The sequence below is a fragment of the Haemorhous mexicanus genome, chromosome 27 (assembly GCF_027477595.1).
Source record: "Haemorhous mexicanus isolate bHaeMex1 chromosome 27, bHaeMex1.pri, whole genome shotgun sequence".
NCBI classification, from domain to species: Eukaryota; Metazoa; Chordata; class Aves; order Passeriformes; family Fringillidae; genus Haemorhous; species Haemorhous mexicanus.
Window position 1 is genome coordinate 5,671,992 of NC_082367.1, and position 17,194 is coordinate 5,689,185.

General features: G+C 50.8%; 2 protein-coding genes across 3 annotated transcripts; one reads left to right on the forward strand and one right to left on the reverse strand.

The window, feature by feature from the left end:
• Positions 1–160: 160 nt before the first annotated feature.
• On the reverse strand, positions 161–8,948 carry CNR2 (cannabinoid receptor 2). The gene is made up of 3 exons (XM_059868815.1): positions 7,598–8,948; positions 7,055–7,194; positions 161–2,255 (listed from the first exon to the last, which is right to left on the reverse strand). The coding sequence occupies exon 3, from the start codon at positions 2,187–2,189 to the stop codon at positions 1,152–1,154; it is 1,038 nt and encodes a 345-aa protein (XP_059724798.1). The 5' UTR covers positions 2,190–2,255; positions 7,055–7,194; positions 7,598–8,948; the 3' UTR covers positions 161–1,151.
• Positions 8,949–13,093: 4,145 nt separating this feature from the next.
• On the forward strand, positions 13,094–16,975 carry PNRC2 (proline rich nuclear receptor coactivator 2). 2 transcript variants are annotated; one of them, XM_059868802.1, is made up of 3 exons: positions 13,094–13,234; positions 14,080–14,284; positions 14,762–16,975. In XM_059868802.1, exon 3 carries the CDS (start codon positions 14,780–14,782, stop codon positions 15,200–15,202), a length of 423 nt encoding a protein of 140 aa, XP_059724785.1. In that variant the 5' UTR covers positions 13,094–13,234; positions 14,080–14,284; positions 14,762–14,779; the 3' UTR covers positions 15,203–16,975. The 2 variants fall into 2 exon arrangements, with proteins under 2 accessions (XP_059724785.1, XP_059724786.1); XM_059868803.1 differs by having other exon boundaries at positions 13,099–13,234; positions 14,083–14,284.
• Positions 16,976–17,194: the final 219 nt, after the last annotated feature.

Genomic DNA, 17,194 nt, shown 5'->3' on the forward strand with positions numbered 1-17,194 from the left:
GAATATCCTGGGAAGGGATGTAGGGACCTCAGGGATAACAGCAATAATCTGGGAATATCCTAGGGAGGGATGTAGGGACCTCAGGGATAACACCAATAATCTGGGAATATCCTAGGGAGGGATGCAAGGACATCAGGGATAACCCCAACAATCCACCCTGTGCATCCCTGCAGTGGTGTCCAAAGGCTCCTGGGGCTCTGGCAGCCTCGGGGCTGTGCCCATTCCCTGGGGAGCCTGGGCAGTGCATCCTCTGGGACACAGGGCAGAGTGCAAGGGCCTCGTGGCCATGCCCCAGCCAGGCTCATCCCTGTTGGAGGCATTTTGGGAGCTGGCAGGAGCCCAGCTGCTCCAGGTCACTGGTGAAGGGCACTGTCCCACTTCATTGTCCATTCAGCTAAAAGTGCTGCTTTTGTGTAATTTGCAGAAAAACAACCCCAATCAAGTTCCTCGTGCTCAAAGTATCTGCCCCAGTTTGGGCTTAAACTTGTCACCTGGAGAACTTTGCACACCAGGAAAGAAAAGGAAGAAAACCCTGGAAAATGCCTTGTATGTTTAATCACACAACATCCAACAAACACCTGTGTGGTTCGGTCAGTTCTCCTGAAATCTGCTGGAAGAAATGTGCTGTCTGCAAGGTCCTGTCTGCCCCAGCTCTGGCCAAGTCCTTAAGCCACAGTAAGAGGTTGGAAAAGCTCTCCCAGAGCACTGAGTCCAAGCTGTGCCCAGTCCCCACTTTGTCACCAGCCCAGAGAACTGAGTGCCATGTCCAGGTGACACCTGCAGGGATGGGGACTCCAAACTTCCCTGGGCAGCTCCTTCCAAAGTTTTTCCATGAAGAAATTCCTGCTGATGCTCAACCTGAACCTCCCCTGGTGGGAGATTATCACGGAATCATGGAATATCCTGAGCTGGAAGGGACACCCCAAGGATGATCCAGTCCTGGCCCTGCACAGGACACCCCAACAGTCCCAACCTGCGCCTGAGAGCAAAGTCTGTGCACATCATGTCCCGGCGTCGAAGGGTGACAGCAGCAGGAGCTATCTCCACATCACAGCTGATCCCTCAACTCCCATCAGAAGAGAAGATAGAAGGAACAGTGATCCAGACTGTTCCTTCCAGGCTGAGTGGGTGGATCTCCCACCAGTGCCTCCCTACACGGCGTGCGTGTCCTCGCAGACGGTCTCTACCACGGAGGACTTGTGGGTGCTCTCTGCTTCTGGGCTCTCCTCAGGGGCCTTCAGCTGCCTCCTGAAGTGGGACAACACCCTCCTCAGGGAGGAGAAGAGCTCCTTGCTCCGCAGGGCGTAGATGATGGGGTTGACCATGGAGTTGAGCAGGCAGAGGGTGCTGCAGAAGGCGAACACCTTGCGCAGGCGGTCGCTCAGCCTGCCGAAGATGCTGTAGATCATCAGCACGAGCACGGGGGACCAGCAGAGCATGAGGACAGCCACCACCATGGCCAGCATCACGTCCATCCTCATCCGGCTGTTTTGCTTCCCTGCCTGTGCCTGGTGCTTCTCCATGTAGGCCACGTGCTGGCGAGCCCTCCAGAGCACGTGGGCGTAGGCGTAGACGATGCAGCCCAGCAGGACCACGACGAAGCAGACCCAGCCCGACAGGTAATTGTCATCCACAAAGGGAAACAGCTCGGAGCAGGCGGAATCCAGCACGCAGCAGTTCCAGCCCAGCAGGGGCAGGCCAGCAATGGTGGCACAGGTGACCCAGAGCACTGCCAGGGCTGTCCAGGCCCTTTTCCTGGTCATCAGGAGCTTGTACTCCGAGGGCCGGCTGATGGAGATGTAGCGGTCCAGGGCTGTGAGCAGCAGGCTGCTGAGGGAGGCAGAGAAGGACGTGTTCACCCCTCCCAGCTGCAGCAGGAACACCTCCTTGGAGAAACCAACCTCGTTGAACACGTGGAAGTTCACGAAGCTGCAGACAAAGATGATGCTGGCCAGGATGTCAGCCAGGGCCAGGCTGCCGATGAAGAGGTAGGAAGGCTTCTTCCTGATCCCAGGGGATGAGAAAATCAGGTAGAGCACCAGAGAGTTCTCAAAAACACACATTGTCCCAAAGAGGCCACACAGGATGCCAATGCTTATTTTCTGTGCCTGTGTGCTGAGCACCATGAAGCACTCCATGGTGTTCCTGCTGCACTTGGAGGCGTTTGCAGGTATCCTGCAAGAATCCATGGTGGTTACCTGGAGCTGGGAGCTCACAGAGAGCCTTCTGCTTCCTTCTGCACTTCTTCAGATGCTCTGAAATAGGTGGAGGTGAAGAGGACTTAACAAGCAATAAATTTACCCCAGGCAGTTCCTTCCCTTTAGAGGGAAGCAAGGAAAATGAAATCAGCCCACAGAGAGCTGCTTTCAGCTCCACTGCCCACACACTGGAGCCAACCTCCATGCTTTTCCCAGGCTTTGTCCACTGGTTGTTTAGCTGAGACCCATTTCCCACAGCAGGGGCACCCTGCCTGTACCACCTCGGTGCTACACCACAAGAGGGAAGCAGCAACACTGAGAATTGTACAAATCCTGAGCCAGCTCTTAGCACTCCTCCAGGATTCACTGCTCAGGGCCAGCAGCGCTGGAAGGGACTGCTCAGGGGGACACCACAGCTGCCAAAGGTGTCCCAAGGGGAGCACAAAACTGCCACACCATGGCTGCCTCCATGGCTTTTTCCTTGCAAGCAGCCCTAGGCCAGGGCAGCTTTTCCTAACTAGGGTTAGGGTTACACCTAGGGTTAGCATCTCAGAAACCATGGAGCCCAGAGCTCCAGGAACAGCCATGGGCAGAACAGCCCTGCAGAACTGCCTGTGCCACTGCAGCTGCCCTGGGAGATGGCTGGATGGAGGAAGATGGGAGATATTGCCCTGACAGAGACTGGGTGCAGCTCATCTGGGAACAGAAGTGCTCTCTGTAGGATTTACTCCTCACCAAAGCTGTTTGAACATATAAAACAGCAAGACTGGGTTTATATTTAAGCTGGTCCATTGCAGCTTTACAAAGCTCACTGCAGTTTTGTTTTCCCCTCCATCTTCCACGTGCCACTGTCAGAGTGATTAACAGATATTATTGGAGTTTAATTAGAGATCGATATTAGGGTACAGGTTGAACATACAAATGGGGACATGCAGGACTGAGACCACCTGAGTCTAAGAACCCCTGCCCACACCCAGAATTAGGTTAATTTTATCAATACTTTTAGCATCAGCAGAGGTGTGATGGAGAGAAGTGCCTGATTTTACACAGGGCAGGTGCTGAGCTACTCAGTGCACTCTGCAGCAAGAGCTGGGTTTTTCTCTACAGTTCTGCAGCTCAATTTAACCCCCTTCATCTTCATAACCTGTCCTTCAGGTGGTATTTTCTCCCATTCTTTCTGTGCATTGCACTGGTGTTAAACCAAGTTGTGCAGCCTTGGATTTCAGGGAACAAGGTCATCCTGGACTGGGTTAGAGCAGGTGTAAAAACACACTACAGCAAGCAGGTGAAGAGGCAGCTGTGGGATACCCCAAACCTGCCTGGATTACAGCAAAATGCTGTGCCCAAGCCCATGGAACAGGACCCCCCTTCCCAAAAGCTTCCAGGATCCCTCATGCAGGCAATGGGATCGTGAGTTCCCTCTGCTGGAGGAGAGCACTGAGCTGACAGCGTTCCCTTTCCCCCAGAACAAACAAGTCACTGTCCCTCTCTGCCCTGGGCTCTCTTGTGAAAGAGGAAATGTCCCAAACACACCAAGCACGGCCAGGATGTGTGGCAGCCACAGAGCAGGGGCAGGGCTGTGGGTTCCAGCCTCCTGTGCCCCTCCACCTGTGGCTCCCCTGCCTGCTGTGTGAAATTCAGCTGCTGCTGGAGGTGGCAGCAGCCAGCACTGCCCAGCAAACCTCAGTCCGTGGGTTTATAAACCATGGGTGTTTTAGCTGCCCTGGGGACTTCCTTCCCCACTGATTGCCCCAACACTCATCTCTCTTCCTGTGTTTCAGGAGTTGCAAAACACCCCAATGACTCGAGAGGCTGCCAGGAGGTGACAGAGAAGAGCCCCAGCCCCACATTTGACTCCTGCTGCCTGTCAGGGCTGGGGCAGTGGTGGCTGCAGGGAGTTCAGTGCAGGCTTCAGGCAGAGCAGGGCAATCCTGATTGGGATTTCTTGATGTTCCAGGCTGGAGGAGTCCTGGACTTTGGGCTGACATGTGGCTGAGTGTTGCAGCAAGCTGCCCTCCTCTTACATCAGGCTCTTGCATGGGGTAACAACACAGGAGGAGGATGTTGCCCTCGGATCTCAGCGCTCTCGTTTCCTGCAGCCCTTCCCAGGAACACCTCACAGGCAGCAGGAATTACCAACTGCTGTTATTAAACCTGACAACATCCCTCCCTCTGGAGAGAGATGGATTTAGCAGACAGATGGACTTCTCATACAGCAGGGCTCACCAGGGACCAACTGCCTCGAGTTTCCAAAGCTCCCCAGCCAAACCCCAGCATCCAAACCAAGACATTTCTTCATTAAGCAGCCTCCAGCATCACCTTGGCATCCATTACCTGCAGCCAGCATTCCCAGGACCATCATAAATCCTCAGACCTGCAGTTGTGCAATACCCAACTAACATCCTTAGGAGCCTGGAAACCACTGAACACCAGGCAAGGGAGTGAAGGCAGCAAAATGCCATCCCTGATGTTATGCTGCTGGGGGAGAGAACCTGCTTCTAATGTTAAAATAACTCCTGAGCTGCCTGTCCTGGCCCAGTTCTCTCCACTAAGCTGAAAAAACTCAGATAAGCCTCAGTTCAAAGTGGTGTGCTGGGCTCACAGCAATCAGCCAGCCCTGATCTTCCATTCCCACATCTGTTCTGTCTCAGGCTGAATGACAAGGATGGATCTCTGCTCCCCAGATCCTCCTTGCAGCTCCTGTGTCCACGAGGGAAGCACAGAGCTTGCTCCAGCAGAAGGTCTCCCCTGCACGAGCATGAAAACACAGGCAGTGCCAGCAGCTCCTCTCCTTGCACTGCCTGTCCCTCCTTTTGTTGCTTTTTTGGCCACAAAGCTGCTTTTTCCTGCCCAGGGGACATTTTCCTCTTCTCAGATGAGCCCCTGGATTTGTTTGACCATGGCCTTTGCCCCCTGCCTGCCTTAGCTCCTGGGAAAAGTGCCAGCCTATATCTGGCTCCTGGGGGAGAGCTGACCTGAAGCATCCTCCATGGGGCAAGTCCCACTTTCAGGGTGGAAACCCCTTTCCAAGAGCAGATCTCCACCTCCTCAGGAATTCCAGCCCCAGGCATAGCTGTGCATCCAGCCTGGCAAGCCCAGGGAGTCCCAGCCCCATGGGCTGACAGCTCAGCTCAACAAGAAAGAGCCAGGTGCCTTCTGGCCCTCCTTTAGCTCCAGGGGCTGTGGCACAGAGGGGCTGGTTCCCTGGAGGTGCAGCAGCTGAGCTGAGATTCCCTGGGCTTCTGCACAGGATGAACTCTCTGATCACAGCACGGCATCTCCTGCCAGCAGGAAGGCCCAGGGTAGGGAATATTTTACCAAAATAATGTGTCCTTGCAATAGGGAACCCCCCCAGCAACAAAAGCAGAGCCCCAGCAAACAACAGTAATGAATGAGGAGTGAGTTATTAGGAACAGAACCCAGAAAAGTTACTTGGGAATGCAAAATATTCCTGATACAGCCCCAGTGACTGCAAGTGAAACCTCCCCTCCCATCAGATCTGCTGCAAGCCCACTCACTCCAGCCTAATAGCTCCAACTGGCTTTGGGGGAAATTCAATTTACAAATGAAGGAGTCCTTTTCCCTCTCAGTGCCTCGCTGTGATTGATTCCAGCTGTCAGGCTGGCAGTGCCCTGCACGCAGCAGCACCATTCCTGCTCCACTTGGGATGGCTCTGCCCTCACAGAGCCACCACAGCATCCTGCTGATTAAAAAGTTACATACCACCTGCTTAGGTAATGGAAAATTAAATTTTCCTGCTGCAACCAGCCAGTGCATTGTGCCTGCAGCACTCTGAAAGAGCTGCTCTTGAATATTTCATGTTCAGAATATCTGAGAGTTTTGAGCTTTACAATAAAATAAAATGTCTTAAATTATCACCTACTACGAACACGTGCGGTGATTTATGCAAAAAATTGTCACTAATGTTTGCAAATTTCACTTTCTGAAGAAGCAAAGTATCTTTTGCTTTACAAACATTTTAGTTTATATGTGATTTCCTGGTTTAGCTGCAGAAGTTTTTCCATTATTTTGGAATTAGCTGTTCACCCTCGTTTGTCCTGCCCACATTAAATGACACCAAGTGGAATTCCCTCCCTGATGTAAGACCTGTCTGCCTCAAATGTCACACTGAAGATTATTTGATTATTTATCAGCTCTGCCCTCATGTGACTGCCTGAGGGGACAGTGAAACCTGGGATGGGGTGGGTGCAGAGCAGCTGCAAGTGTCATTTTGGGTACAAAGCAGGGCAAACCAGGGCTGCTCTCACGGCATCAAAACCATCATAAACACTGAACTCAGCATCACACCCCTGTGAGACACTTGGAAATACCTCTGACAGAGAAGCAGGGAATGCTTTGGGAGGGACCATAAAGCCCATCCAGTGCCATCCTTCCACTATCCCATGTTGCTTCAAACCCCATCCAACCTGGCCTTGGACACTTCCAGGGATCAGGGGCAGCCACAGCTGCTCTGGGCACCCTGTGCCAGGGCCTGCCCACCCTCACAGGGAAGGATTTCTTGGAACCCATTGCCCCTCGTCCTGTCACTCCAGTTCCAACATTAACAATTCCCAACATCAGCTGTAAAGAGCTAACCCACAGCCTGCTGTGAAGCACTTACCTTTCATCTTCTCCTTAAGAAAGGATTCATCCTAAAAACCAGTTTCCCACCCTCTGTTACACATTGCCTTGCAGTTTATCCCAAAGAGCTGACAGTGAATCCCAGGAATGTCCCCGTGCAGCAGAGTCTCCCCAGCCTGCCTTGTGCATGGCAGCACCGAGGGCTCTCAGGGGTGATATGGAAAAAGGGCCCAGGGCTGCAGGATACTGTGGGTCAGCAAACACAAAGCACTCACCTCCCCACGGATGCTCTGGGGCTTCCCATGGCTCTGGCTCTCAGGGCAGCTGCTGCAGCTGTGGACAGCGCCTGCTTCCCTCTCCTCTCACGGCACTTCTGGTTTCGTCTGCGTTTGTTGAGCCATTCTGCTTTATTCCCCTGGGTTGGAAATCCATCAGTGTGAATCCTTCCTCTGCTTCCTTGCTCTCTGCCACATTCTTTCGGAGAATGTGTGTCGGGTTTTCTCTCCTTCCTCCCTTCTCCTCTGGGTGTTGTGTTCTGCTGCCTGCTCGTGCCACATCTACAACCACCCAAACCCTCCGGCTGGCTGAAATTGTCCTCCCAGTCCCTCTCATTTCTCCTTGTAACTGCAGAGTTTGAGGCAAGAGACATTCAGGTTCTCCTCCTGATTTCTCTGGGAACATAGAAAAGTGTGGGAAGGAAAAAAAGCAAGGAGGCAGATGTGGAAAAATCTGGGTGTACCTGGTTGTGTGCAGGTCTAAGGGCAAGCTCAGAAATCTGCTGTCTGTGCCTGCAGCTCCACGAGCAGCACAAACCTCACCTGTGCCCCTGAATTCCTCTGTACATGGTCCACTCATGCCCGAGCAACGAGGTGATTTTTCTCTCCAAGTGGAAGGAAAATCAAGGTCTTCAGCTGCACAATCCGTGTGCTCAGGAAGGACCCGGGGCTGCAGAGGCTGTGGTCGCTGCTGTACCTGCTCTCATCCATCCTCCCTCCGTGACCACTTCCCCCTTCGGCTGGGCAGCAGCTGCCTGGGGCTGGGCTCTGCTGGTGACACTGGAAAGCAGGGACAGCTTTCCCTGCGGGGTGACACCAGGGACAATATCACCGGTCAGGAGGGACAGGCAAGCTGGCCCCAAATCCCAAAGGAGTTGGCCACAGTGTGGTGGGATGTAACCATCCAGGCTGTAGTGGGGAGCCCTGGGGGCGAAGCAAAGCCGTGATCCTCAGCCCTTGGATGCTCCTTACCTGGCTCTGCCACCCGCAGAGCCACCCCACAGCCCCATCCCAGCCCCAGCAACTCGGCTCTCCAGCGGGGAACTCAACTTTCCCTCCTGCTGGGATCCCAGCTCCCTCATTCGGTGGCATCACGAGCGTTTACACCCCGTCCTCTCCAAACCCCGCTTTGCCTCCTTCCCCTTGGGCACCGTGCCCGGCTCAGGGGTTTGGCAGCAGCCGCCGGAGCTCAGCGGTGCTCGGCTGCCCTCTCCAGGGAAACCCGGACAGCGCCCGGGGAAAGCTTGAGAAGGAGGCAGAACTGGGAACTCAGCGCTTCCTCCTGGCCCCCGGCCGGGAAAAGGGGGTTCCCTGGCTCTGCAGGGAACTGCCCGACCTTTCCGGGGTCTGGAAACCACAATAACGATGAGAGGCACCACGGGCTGTGGTGTAAGCACAGGAGATGATGGGTTGTCAGCTCTGTCCCAAAAAATAATTCTTCTTGTTTCCAGGAACTGGGAAATTTTGCAGGAGCAGGTACGAGATTTTAAAGAGCAGGTGAGAAACAGAAAGATTCTTTATGCTGGTCCTGAGTTCCAACAGCAGCACCCAGCCCCAAATTATTTCCTGCTCTGACACAGCTTCAAATCCAGCAGCATCCTGTGGAACATGGACCCAAGTTTCCTCTGTCTGCAGGGAGAACTGTTGTGTCACAGCAGGGTGTTATAGGAAAGAGATATTATTATGGCAGCATAGTTAGAAGCTTTTAAATTGACTCTGATTTATAGCAAAAATGGCCCTGCCCAACTAAAGGAAAACCATCAGAGCTGATTGTTGTATTTAAAGGGTTTTTGCTGGAATAACCCTGTTTTGGGAACACCCCCATAAGCTGGGGTCGAAGCAGTGCTGTGCAGGTGCTGGGGAAAGGGACGGGGAGCCTGGTATTGTTCAGGAGTGGTGTTTCTGTGTCCAGAGCAGAGTGAAGAGCCCTGGGGCTGTGCTGGGACACAGAGCATGTGATGGGACACTCAGACCCAGCCCCTGCTGGAAGGGTGTCTGTGCTCCGTGGGAGGACAGGGATTTGCTCCTCTTCCTCTGACTGCTGTGTTTGCTGGGCTGAATTTAAAAGCTGGGTGGTGCAGATGGGGCTGAGGGTCAGGTACTGCTCACCTTGATAAGGTGTGACTCAGAGAGCCATGGTGAGTGACTCTCTACTGCACTCATAGAGAAAATGCTCAGAAAAAAACCCTGAGCTTTACTGCGGTGTCTAGCACGGCTTTGAGAGCAAACAGGGCTTGGCCGAGGGATTCTCCTGTGCACAAACACCTCTGCTGCTCTTGTGGAGGGAGGAGGGTTCAGGTGAAACTGTTTTCCCTGCTGACAGAACGTGAACCAGGCATACATGGGCTGAAGGTTCCTGCAGGGCTCTGTGACTCAGAGCCGGTGTGGGTTCCAACGGGGAGCTGTTGAGGCAGAAAACAGGGTGTGACTCGGCAGTCGTGCCTGGATGTGTTTGTTTTCCAGAGTGGGAAAAGCTGTCAGCTGTGACAAAGCTGCTTCAGCACAAGCCCTTCAAACCCCCCAGGCTCGGGGTTTGGCTCTGTTGGTGTCCAGGGGGGTTTACTCCTGGTGCTGGGTGCTGTGCACACCCCACACACCAATGCACCATGCAGGGCTGGATGAGATCTCACACTCACGAGCTCCAGCAGTGCACAGGAGGGAACTTGTGTTCAGGAGCTGATCTAACTCAGGTGCTGGTGGACACCAACTTAATTCATGTCTAAAGCATATATCAATATATTTATAACGAGATTTAAGCGATTAAAGTGTGTAGTTTTATCACATTGTTTGGGTTCTTGAGCCTCTTCTCTATTTACCCTGCAGAGGTTCAAATGTCTGCTCAGTTCCTGTAGCTCACTCCTGTGAATATTCAATGAACACAGGTCCTCTGCCAGGCAGAATAAAGGATATTCTAAACATTACTGTATACCCAGTGCTTTCATGAAGATTTTAAAGAAAACACAAGCTCCCATGTTTCCCTCATAAGGGAATTTAGATTAACAATCTGGTTAATGTTCGGCTCAGGTGGAAACATTTAACGAGTTTCGAGTGTGTCATGGGGCTCTTGGAGCCACAAAAAGTAAACATCTTGGGTTTACTGAAAGTCACCCACTGCCGGAAACTCGTCACTGGGAAATAAAACTGGGGCAATGGTTCACTATTGATTTAACAAATGAGTCATCCCTGCTGCAGACTTCCTGCAGCATCCACGCTCGGCAGCTCCACTGAAACACTCGGCCAGGAGCACGAGTGTGCTGAGATCCCTCAGCCACAGCTGGGAGCATCTTAATTTGGGGCTAATGAAGCTCTGCAGGCTTTGTCTTCACTGGGACTTGCTGGTTGGGGCAGTGCCAGCACAGATGGAGCTGCTTCCCTGGGCTGGATTAATGTGTGCTGTGAGAGGGAGTGGAGGTGCTGAGTGGAAAATAAAGGTGGCTGGGGAAATCCTTGAGGTGCTGTCACCGTGGTAGCAGAAGCATGGTGGGGAGCTGAGGAGGATTTGGGTAACACAGCTCCCTGGGAAGATGAGGGAAGCTGGGATTTATTGCAGTCATCTTTGGAAGGAGGAAGTGGAATAATCCAGACAGACACTTGCACAATAGAAAACTCCTGTCCCTGCTGTGTACAGGTTATGGGAGGGAGCAGTGGAGGTCACTGAGTCTGTGGCACAGCAGGGTGGGGTTGGAACCACGGTGTTTGAGGGCTCTGCCTCTGCAGCTGGGTCTGTAGCACCTGCAGGGCTGCAGGACATCAGGGTGAGCACAGCACGATCCTGGATGCAGCTACAACATCCCAGTCTGCCCACGAGTACCTGAGGTCGATGTAGTGTCACATGCTTAGGAGTCACAGATGTTACATCGAGACTTTTGAAAAGGAAGAGGGTTTAAAAATCAGCATTTGAAGGAGTGAAGTAGCTCCTGTTGAAGGAATCTCGGGTGGTGATGATAAAGGATTGAGACAGAACCTCAGGATTCAGTCTGTGTCTTTAGGATGCAGCAGGAACTCGAGTGCTTCTGTCTGTTGTGGTTTCCACAGCCCTGGGAACATCTCCTTTCCTTCCACTGCAGGGGAGGAAACCAGCCCAGGGCTCTAACAGCTGAAGGAGAAACAGAATTTTGCAAGCTGGACTTTGTGGTTTTGGGGTATTTGTCCCTTTGATTTAAAAAATACCCTCGTGCTCCTGCTTGGCCTCCAAATGCCTCCATTTGTTTCAGTGGAACAGTTCCTGCACAAATACAGGAATGGCTTATCACTGACATTTCCTGCTTCCCCCAGGCTCAGTGTGTCAGCCTGACCCCAAAACCAGCTCTGAAAGACAAGATGTTTCTTTAATTATCTAAAGATAGCGAGGACAAACAGCCAGACCTTGTGTCATCCTTGTTCTGAACTGAAAAGTACACACTGTTGTGCTGCCCAGACAAGAGCAGAACATTTGCAGCCTGCAAAATGCTCTTTCTTAATCCCACTGACGCGTCCTGGCTTGACAACATCCACACGCTGGGCTGAGATTGTGTTTTAGCAGAAATAAACACACTAGAGATAGAAACAAAGCAAAAATCTGCTGATGTGCATTGTAGGATAGCTGTTAATTAATGAGTGGAATTTCCAGGCTTACATCAAATATTGTTGTCTTCCGTGTAAAGACAAAAAAAGCTGCTATAAGGACCTCAGGCATTACTTTGTGCCAAGAAATCCAAAGCAACGGGAGGAAAACAAATTAATTTCAGCTGGCTTTGTGCTAACATACAATAAAGAACAGAAACAAAGGTCGGGGCTTAGGTATGTCAACACATCTCATGTATTAAAATATATGCTGGCTTTTTAAATAACTTCAGGATGAATACAAACTTCTATTTAGAGTCTTTACCTTGTTCTGGGTTGGGTCACAGCCCTGTAACAGCAGGTCAGTAAGGAAACAGTTTTGTTTTAGGAATAAAGCAGGAATTTCCCCCTTCTGCAGCTAAAAATGCAGGGTTACTCAATGAAACTTCAAAATAAAAACTCTGAATGTTCATCTGTTGTTTTTAAATACTGCCCTGACTTAGTGTAGTTGGAACTGAACTCGTTCTTCTCTATTTTCTTTGAAACTTCCTTTTTTCCAGCCTTTAATGTGGCGTACAGTGCTAGACTGGCCTCTCAGTGGTGGGCAGTGAACAGTCTCCCAAGTGCGAATTTCTTATGTATACTACTTTTTAATCATCCCACACATGGTAAAGGCCAAATGTTGAGGGTTTTTTCTTTGAAACGATCCTTTTAGGCAAAAGAAGAGAATGTGAATATAAACACAAAGTGCAGTCACTGCCAGAGCTCTGCATACCCACAGCGCTGTTTTAGACCTGGGGAATATTTTCCCTGTCTTTTGACCTGAAACATCCCTCTACGTCGCTTTCAATACTTTAAATTTCAACATTAAATAGTTTAACTAAATGCAGGCTGGGGAATGGGTACAACAACCCGAGAGCGTCCATTTGACATCAGAGCGCTGCGGCCATCTCCGGGGGGCTGCATTTTACTCTTTGTTCGCTGATTCCCTTCTCTCGACGCCTCTCGCTTGTACAGCCGGGTGTTTTGTGCATTTCTCCATTATTTTTTTTGTTAATTATTTCACCTCTTTGAAGCCCCCAGCGGCAGCTGGCGCGGGCGTTCCCCGCGATGTTTGTTGTGCTAATTCGCGGGCGAGGCGGGGCTGGCAGCGGGGCCGGGGGTCCGCGGGCGGGGCGGGGCTGGCAGCGGGGCCGGGGGGCTGTGGCGAGGGGCCGGGGGGCCCGCGGGCGGTGCCTGGCGGCGGTGCCGGCCCGGGCGGGACAAAGAGCGGCGGCCGCTCCCGCGCTGCCCTTCGTGAGGGGATTCAAATGGCGGCCCCGCCCGCCCGCGCGCGGCCGCCGCTCTGCCCCCGGCCCGCCTGGCAACAGGCGGGGCTTGTCCCCCATTGGCGGAGCGCGCGAGCGGCGCTTTCCCATTGGCTGCAGCCGCGCGGCCCCGCGGAGGGGGGAGGAGGGAGAGGGTGTTAAACGGCGCAGGACGCGGCCGCCATTTTGTGAGGGAGAGTGAGGGGCGGTGCGGAGCGGAGCGAGCTCTGGGGGCGGGGGTCGGACGGTGACGGCGGAGTAGCGCGGGGTCGGTTCCCGGAGGGCCGTGTGCGTGTCCGTGCTTGTGGGCGAGCGGAGCGGACAGAAGTCGGTAAGGGCGGAGCGGTGCGGGAAGGGCCGGGCGCGGCCGCCGCCATGTTGTGCTCCGTTGTCGGGGAAGGGGGGACGGGGGGTCCCGGCTCTCCCCGGCTGTCGGTGAGAGAAGGGAGAAAGTTCGGAGGCGAAGAAGCTCCGGTCAGCGGGAGCAGAAGGCATTTGGGCCGGGGCCGGTGACGTTATCTCGGCTCTTGGTTTCAGTCCAAACAAGGCGGAAGCTGGAAATGGAGATGGGCGGCTCCCCTGGAGCTCCGGGAGGGATGGGCAGGGGGGGCTGATGAGTTTGGAGTGACAGGGGCTGAACAGAGCCGAGTGCGTCAAGATTAAAATCTCAGAGATCCCAGGAAAGACAAGCCATGAGCAAAACAGGAAATTAGTGTAAGAGTTATTGAGGAATTACTTGGCTAACGAAGGTTAAAGAAAGAGCTGACAGATGATAAATGGAGCTCTGTGATGGCTGGGGAAGGGTTTGGGCACTGGAAGCAGTTCCTGTATTGGTCCTAGTTCCCAAAGTATTTTCCATTGTACTTTGGTTTTTCCTTACTAAAACAAAAGGGATAAAGTTCTTGATTGTCTGTTAAAATGCTGTGTAAGACAGAACATGAGCAAAATGTGACGTGGGGTTTGCTAAGTATTGTGGTGAACTTGATGTAAGTAGAGAAAGACAAAGCTGTGTCTTTTTGGGTGGGGTTTTGGGGTTTTGTTTGTGGCATGTTTTCATCTTTAACATATAAACAGACACAGCAGACTGGGAATTATTTCCGCTTGCCCTTCTTTCCACCCCAAAGTGAAGTAATTGTTTCCATAATCTGAGTTGAAATTTCTTTCTCGTTTCTGCAGCAGGACTTCTCCCTTGGAGCTTCTGTGCCGAGAATCCGATGTTGGGCTCGGCTCCCTGGCTGAAGACAGCACATCAGCCCATGAAAACTTCTATTCCCAGCCAAAGGAAGGAGTCCAGCACAAGGCAGCACCTGTTCTTTCAGGCTTGGAAGCAAGAAAGGGGGCAAGAGTTGGAGAGTGTGGAATCGGAGAAGACCACTGAGAGGTAAATGGAGGTGGGAGAGGGGAAATAACCATTGCTGGAGAGCCAGCAGGGAAGTGCTGAGTGTGCTGTGCTGGAGTCTGGGCATGGGCTTTGGGAATTGCATAAATCTGCTCCACTTGAGGTGCTTTTCAGTTCATTTTCAGTTTATCAGAGTAATTGTTGCACTTACCAGGAAGTTTGGGCAGTGGCTTTATCAGTGTAAACTTTGCCCAACCTTAAGGTGCTAACAGGCTGAATTTAAATATCTCAGCACTCAACAGTGACTGATAAAATCTGGCTCTGCATTTTCTGAGCAAGGTTTTGTCTGTCCCATTCCTCCAGTTACACCTTTTCTGAGGAGAGAAATGGTGTGTTTAGAGCGAGTTCTGCTTAGGTTGTTTTTTTGTGCCTTTGCTTGAAATCTAAACATTCTCTGAAATACTTTGTTTAAAAAAAAAGAGCAGTAAAGCCTTATCCTGACTCCCCTTGTTTTTCCAGGTGACATTTAAGTTGAAGATGGGCGGTGGAGAAAGATACAACATTCCCGTTCCCCAGTCTAGAAATCCCACCAAGAACCATCAGCAACTTAAAAACAGGCAGAAGAGCAAAGACCCCAATTCTCAGATGAAAACCTACGTGAAGAAGGAAAGAGGCCACGGCTGCAGCTCCTCTCCTGGTGCATGGCAGGCCATGCAGAAAGGGGGGAAGAACAACGTTCACTTCCCCAAGAATCCCAACTGGAATCCTGCTCTGTCCAACCACAACCTGTTGTTCACCCCTCAGAGCAACCAGAACTATGCTGGAGCCAAGTTCAGCGAGCCACCCTCCCCAAGTGTTCTGCCTAAGCCACCAAGCCACTGGGTACCTGTTTCTTTTAAACCTTCTGATAAGGAAATAATGACATTTCAGCTCAAAACCTTACTGAAAGTCCAGGCCTGAGGTGTAACTTGTGTGATTTTCAGAAGTGATTTGGACTGTCAGGGTTTCAGATTTGAGCATTGCTATTCCAAACTCCAGGTGTGCCAGGAGCAGGTGTTCTTGCTGCATGTAGTTAGTCACTTGGAGAGGGGTGAAAGTTTACATTCCCCTCATCTTTTACCTCAAAAGTTCAGTGCTGTGTTCACCTCACTGTGAAATAGATATTTTCTTGTAAATCAATCAAATCCTGAGCAGTCACCATTTACTGTATTTAAGAATAAATGGGACTGTGTGCCAAAATTGGAATTGTGGCTTTGAATTGTTAGAAAACCACCTTTTCCCTAACTTAATGCAGCATGAACTGAAAATAAAAACGCACTGAAAACTTTAGTCAGGTTATTTTGCTGCTTTTCAGGCTGTTGTGAGATTTGCTAAACACTCTGCAGAGCAGAAACCTCCACCTGGGCACACGGGGAGGCACAGCTGATTCTCTTCCCTTCCCTGTGAGCTTTAGTGGCACTCCTGCATTGGTGGGTGAGCTTTCAAACCCATGACTCTCCCATCTGGAATGTTCTGGAAGGATGTAGAAGAACTCGGGCAGATCCAGCTGTGCTTCCCAGGAATCTCCATGAGTGCCAACTACAGACCTTGCATTGCCAGGTGACTGCCAAAAAAGCTCCCCCAAATCCTTTGTGTGCCCACTGCACTGAGGAGTTCTAAACCACATTTTTTATCAGTTTTTATAAAAAAAGGTGGAGTAGTTGCTTAGTTTGGTCTTAAATTGGTTCCCCTGTAACAATAAATAGTTTGGGGCAGGTGTTCGGTGTTCTCACAGGGATGACAGAGCCATGTAAATACATGTAAAACATTGTAGCATATGTAAATTTCTGCTGGGCTTTCCTGCACAGAAGTATTTTTAGTACAAAACTGCTGAATGTAAGATGACCATGTTGAGTTACGTGGCCTGGTTTAAAAAAATGATATTTTGTTTAAAAAAAAAAATTAACAAAAAAAAAAGACATTTGTGGCTGTGCCCTTGCACTTCACATGCAATGAATATGCACATTGTATTTGGTTCTAATCTCATTTTTTTAAGTAAAATCAGTGCAAAAATGCTTATTTAGATTTTTTTTTTTTAATTAAAAAAAAAACTTAAAAAAAAAAAGCTGCTGGAGTTTCAGATCCCAGATCCTCCTGTTGTGAATGTGTGGGAGAGGAGTGTGTTCAGTGATAAAAAAACACTGAAATGTTCCAAATCAAGTGTTTCACAAGAAATGCAAATGCCTGGGTTCAGGTGCTTGATAAAAACTGAAGGATTGGAATCATTCTGTGTTTCTGAAATGCATCAATGCTCTGTAAAACAACATTTTGTCCCAATCTTTGCTAAAATCCCTCAGCAGAGGGTCAGGGCAGGTGGCTCCTGAGCTGTCACCCTCCAGCTGATCCTGCTGGAGGCTGACAGCAGGAGCAGCCAGGGTTCTTTGAAAAGACAAGGATTACTAAAACAAAAAAGTGCTTTAATTTGAACAGGCCTTTTGCAGATTGTGAAATGTTTGGAGGTGTCTTTCTGTACATTCCAAATGCAGTGGCAGCTGAACTGAATGTTTACAAAATTATTGCTCCAAATCACACGGAATTGGCAGTCTCTAAACTTGTGTTGTGACCTGGACCTTCACCAGAGTCTGAGCTGTATCCCAGTTAATTATCTGTTCTCCACTTCAAATTGTCAATTACTGATGATGTTTGTACAAATTGGAAACAAAACATAAATAAACTTTTTTTTCCCCCCTAAAAGCATGTCTTTGTTTGCAGATGGAAATGGAAAAGTGGGATGACCTCATTTTGGCAGTTCCCTTCTCAAGGGAGGTTTTTTTACCTGCAGCCTTCTCCTTCATGCCTTTCCAGTGGTTAGGGAACAGAGGGCTGGAGAATTACCACTAATTAACGTTCCTGACAAAACCAAAAGCTTGGGGCTCCGTCTCCCACACACTACAGCTGGATTAATTAAGTCAG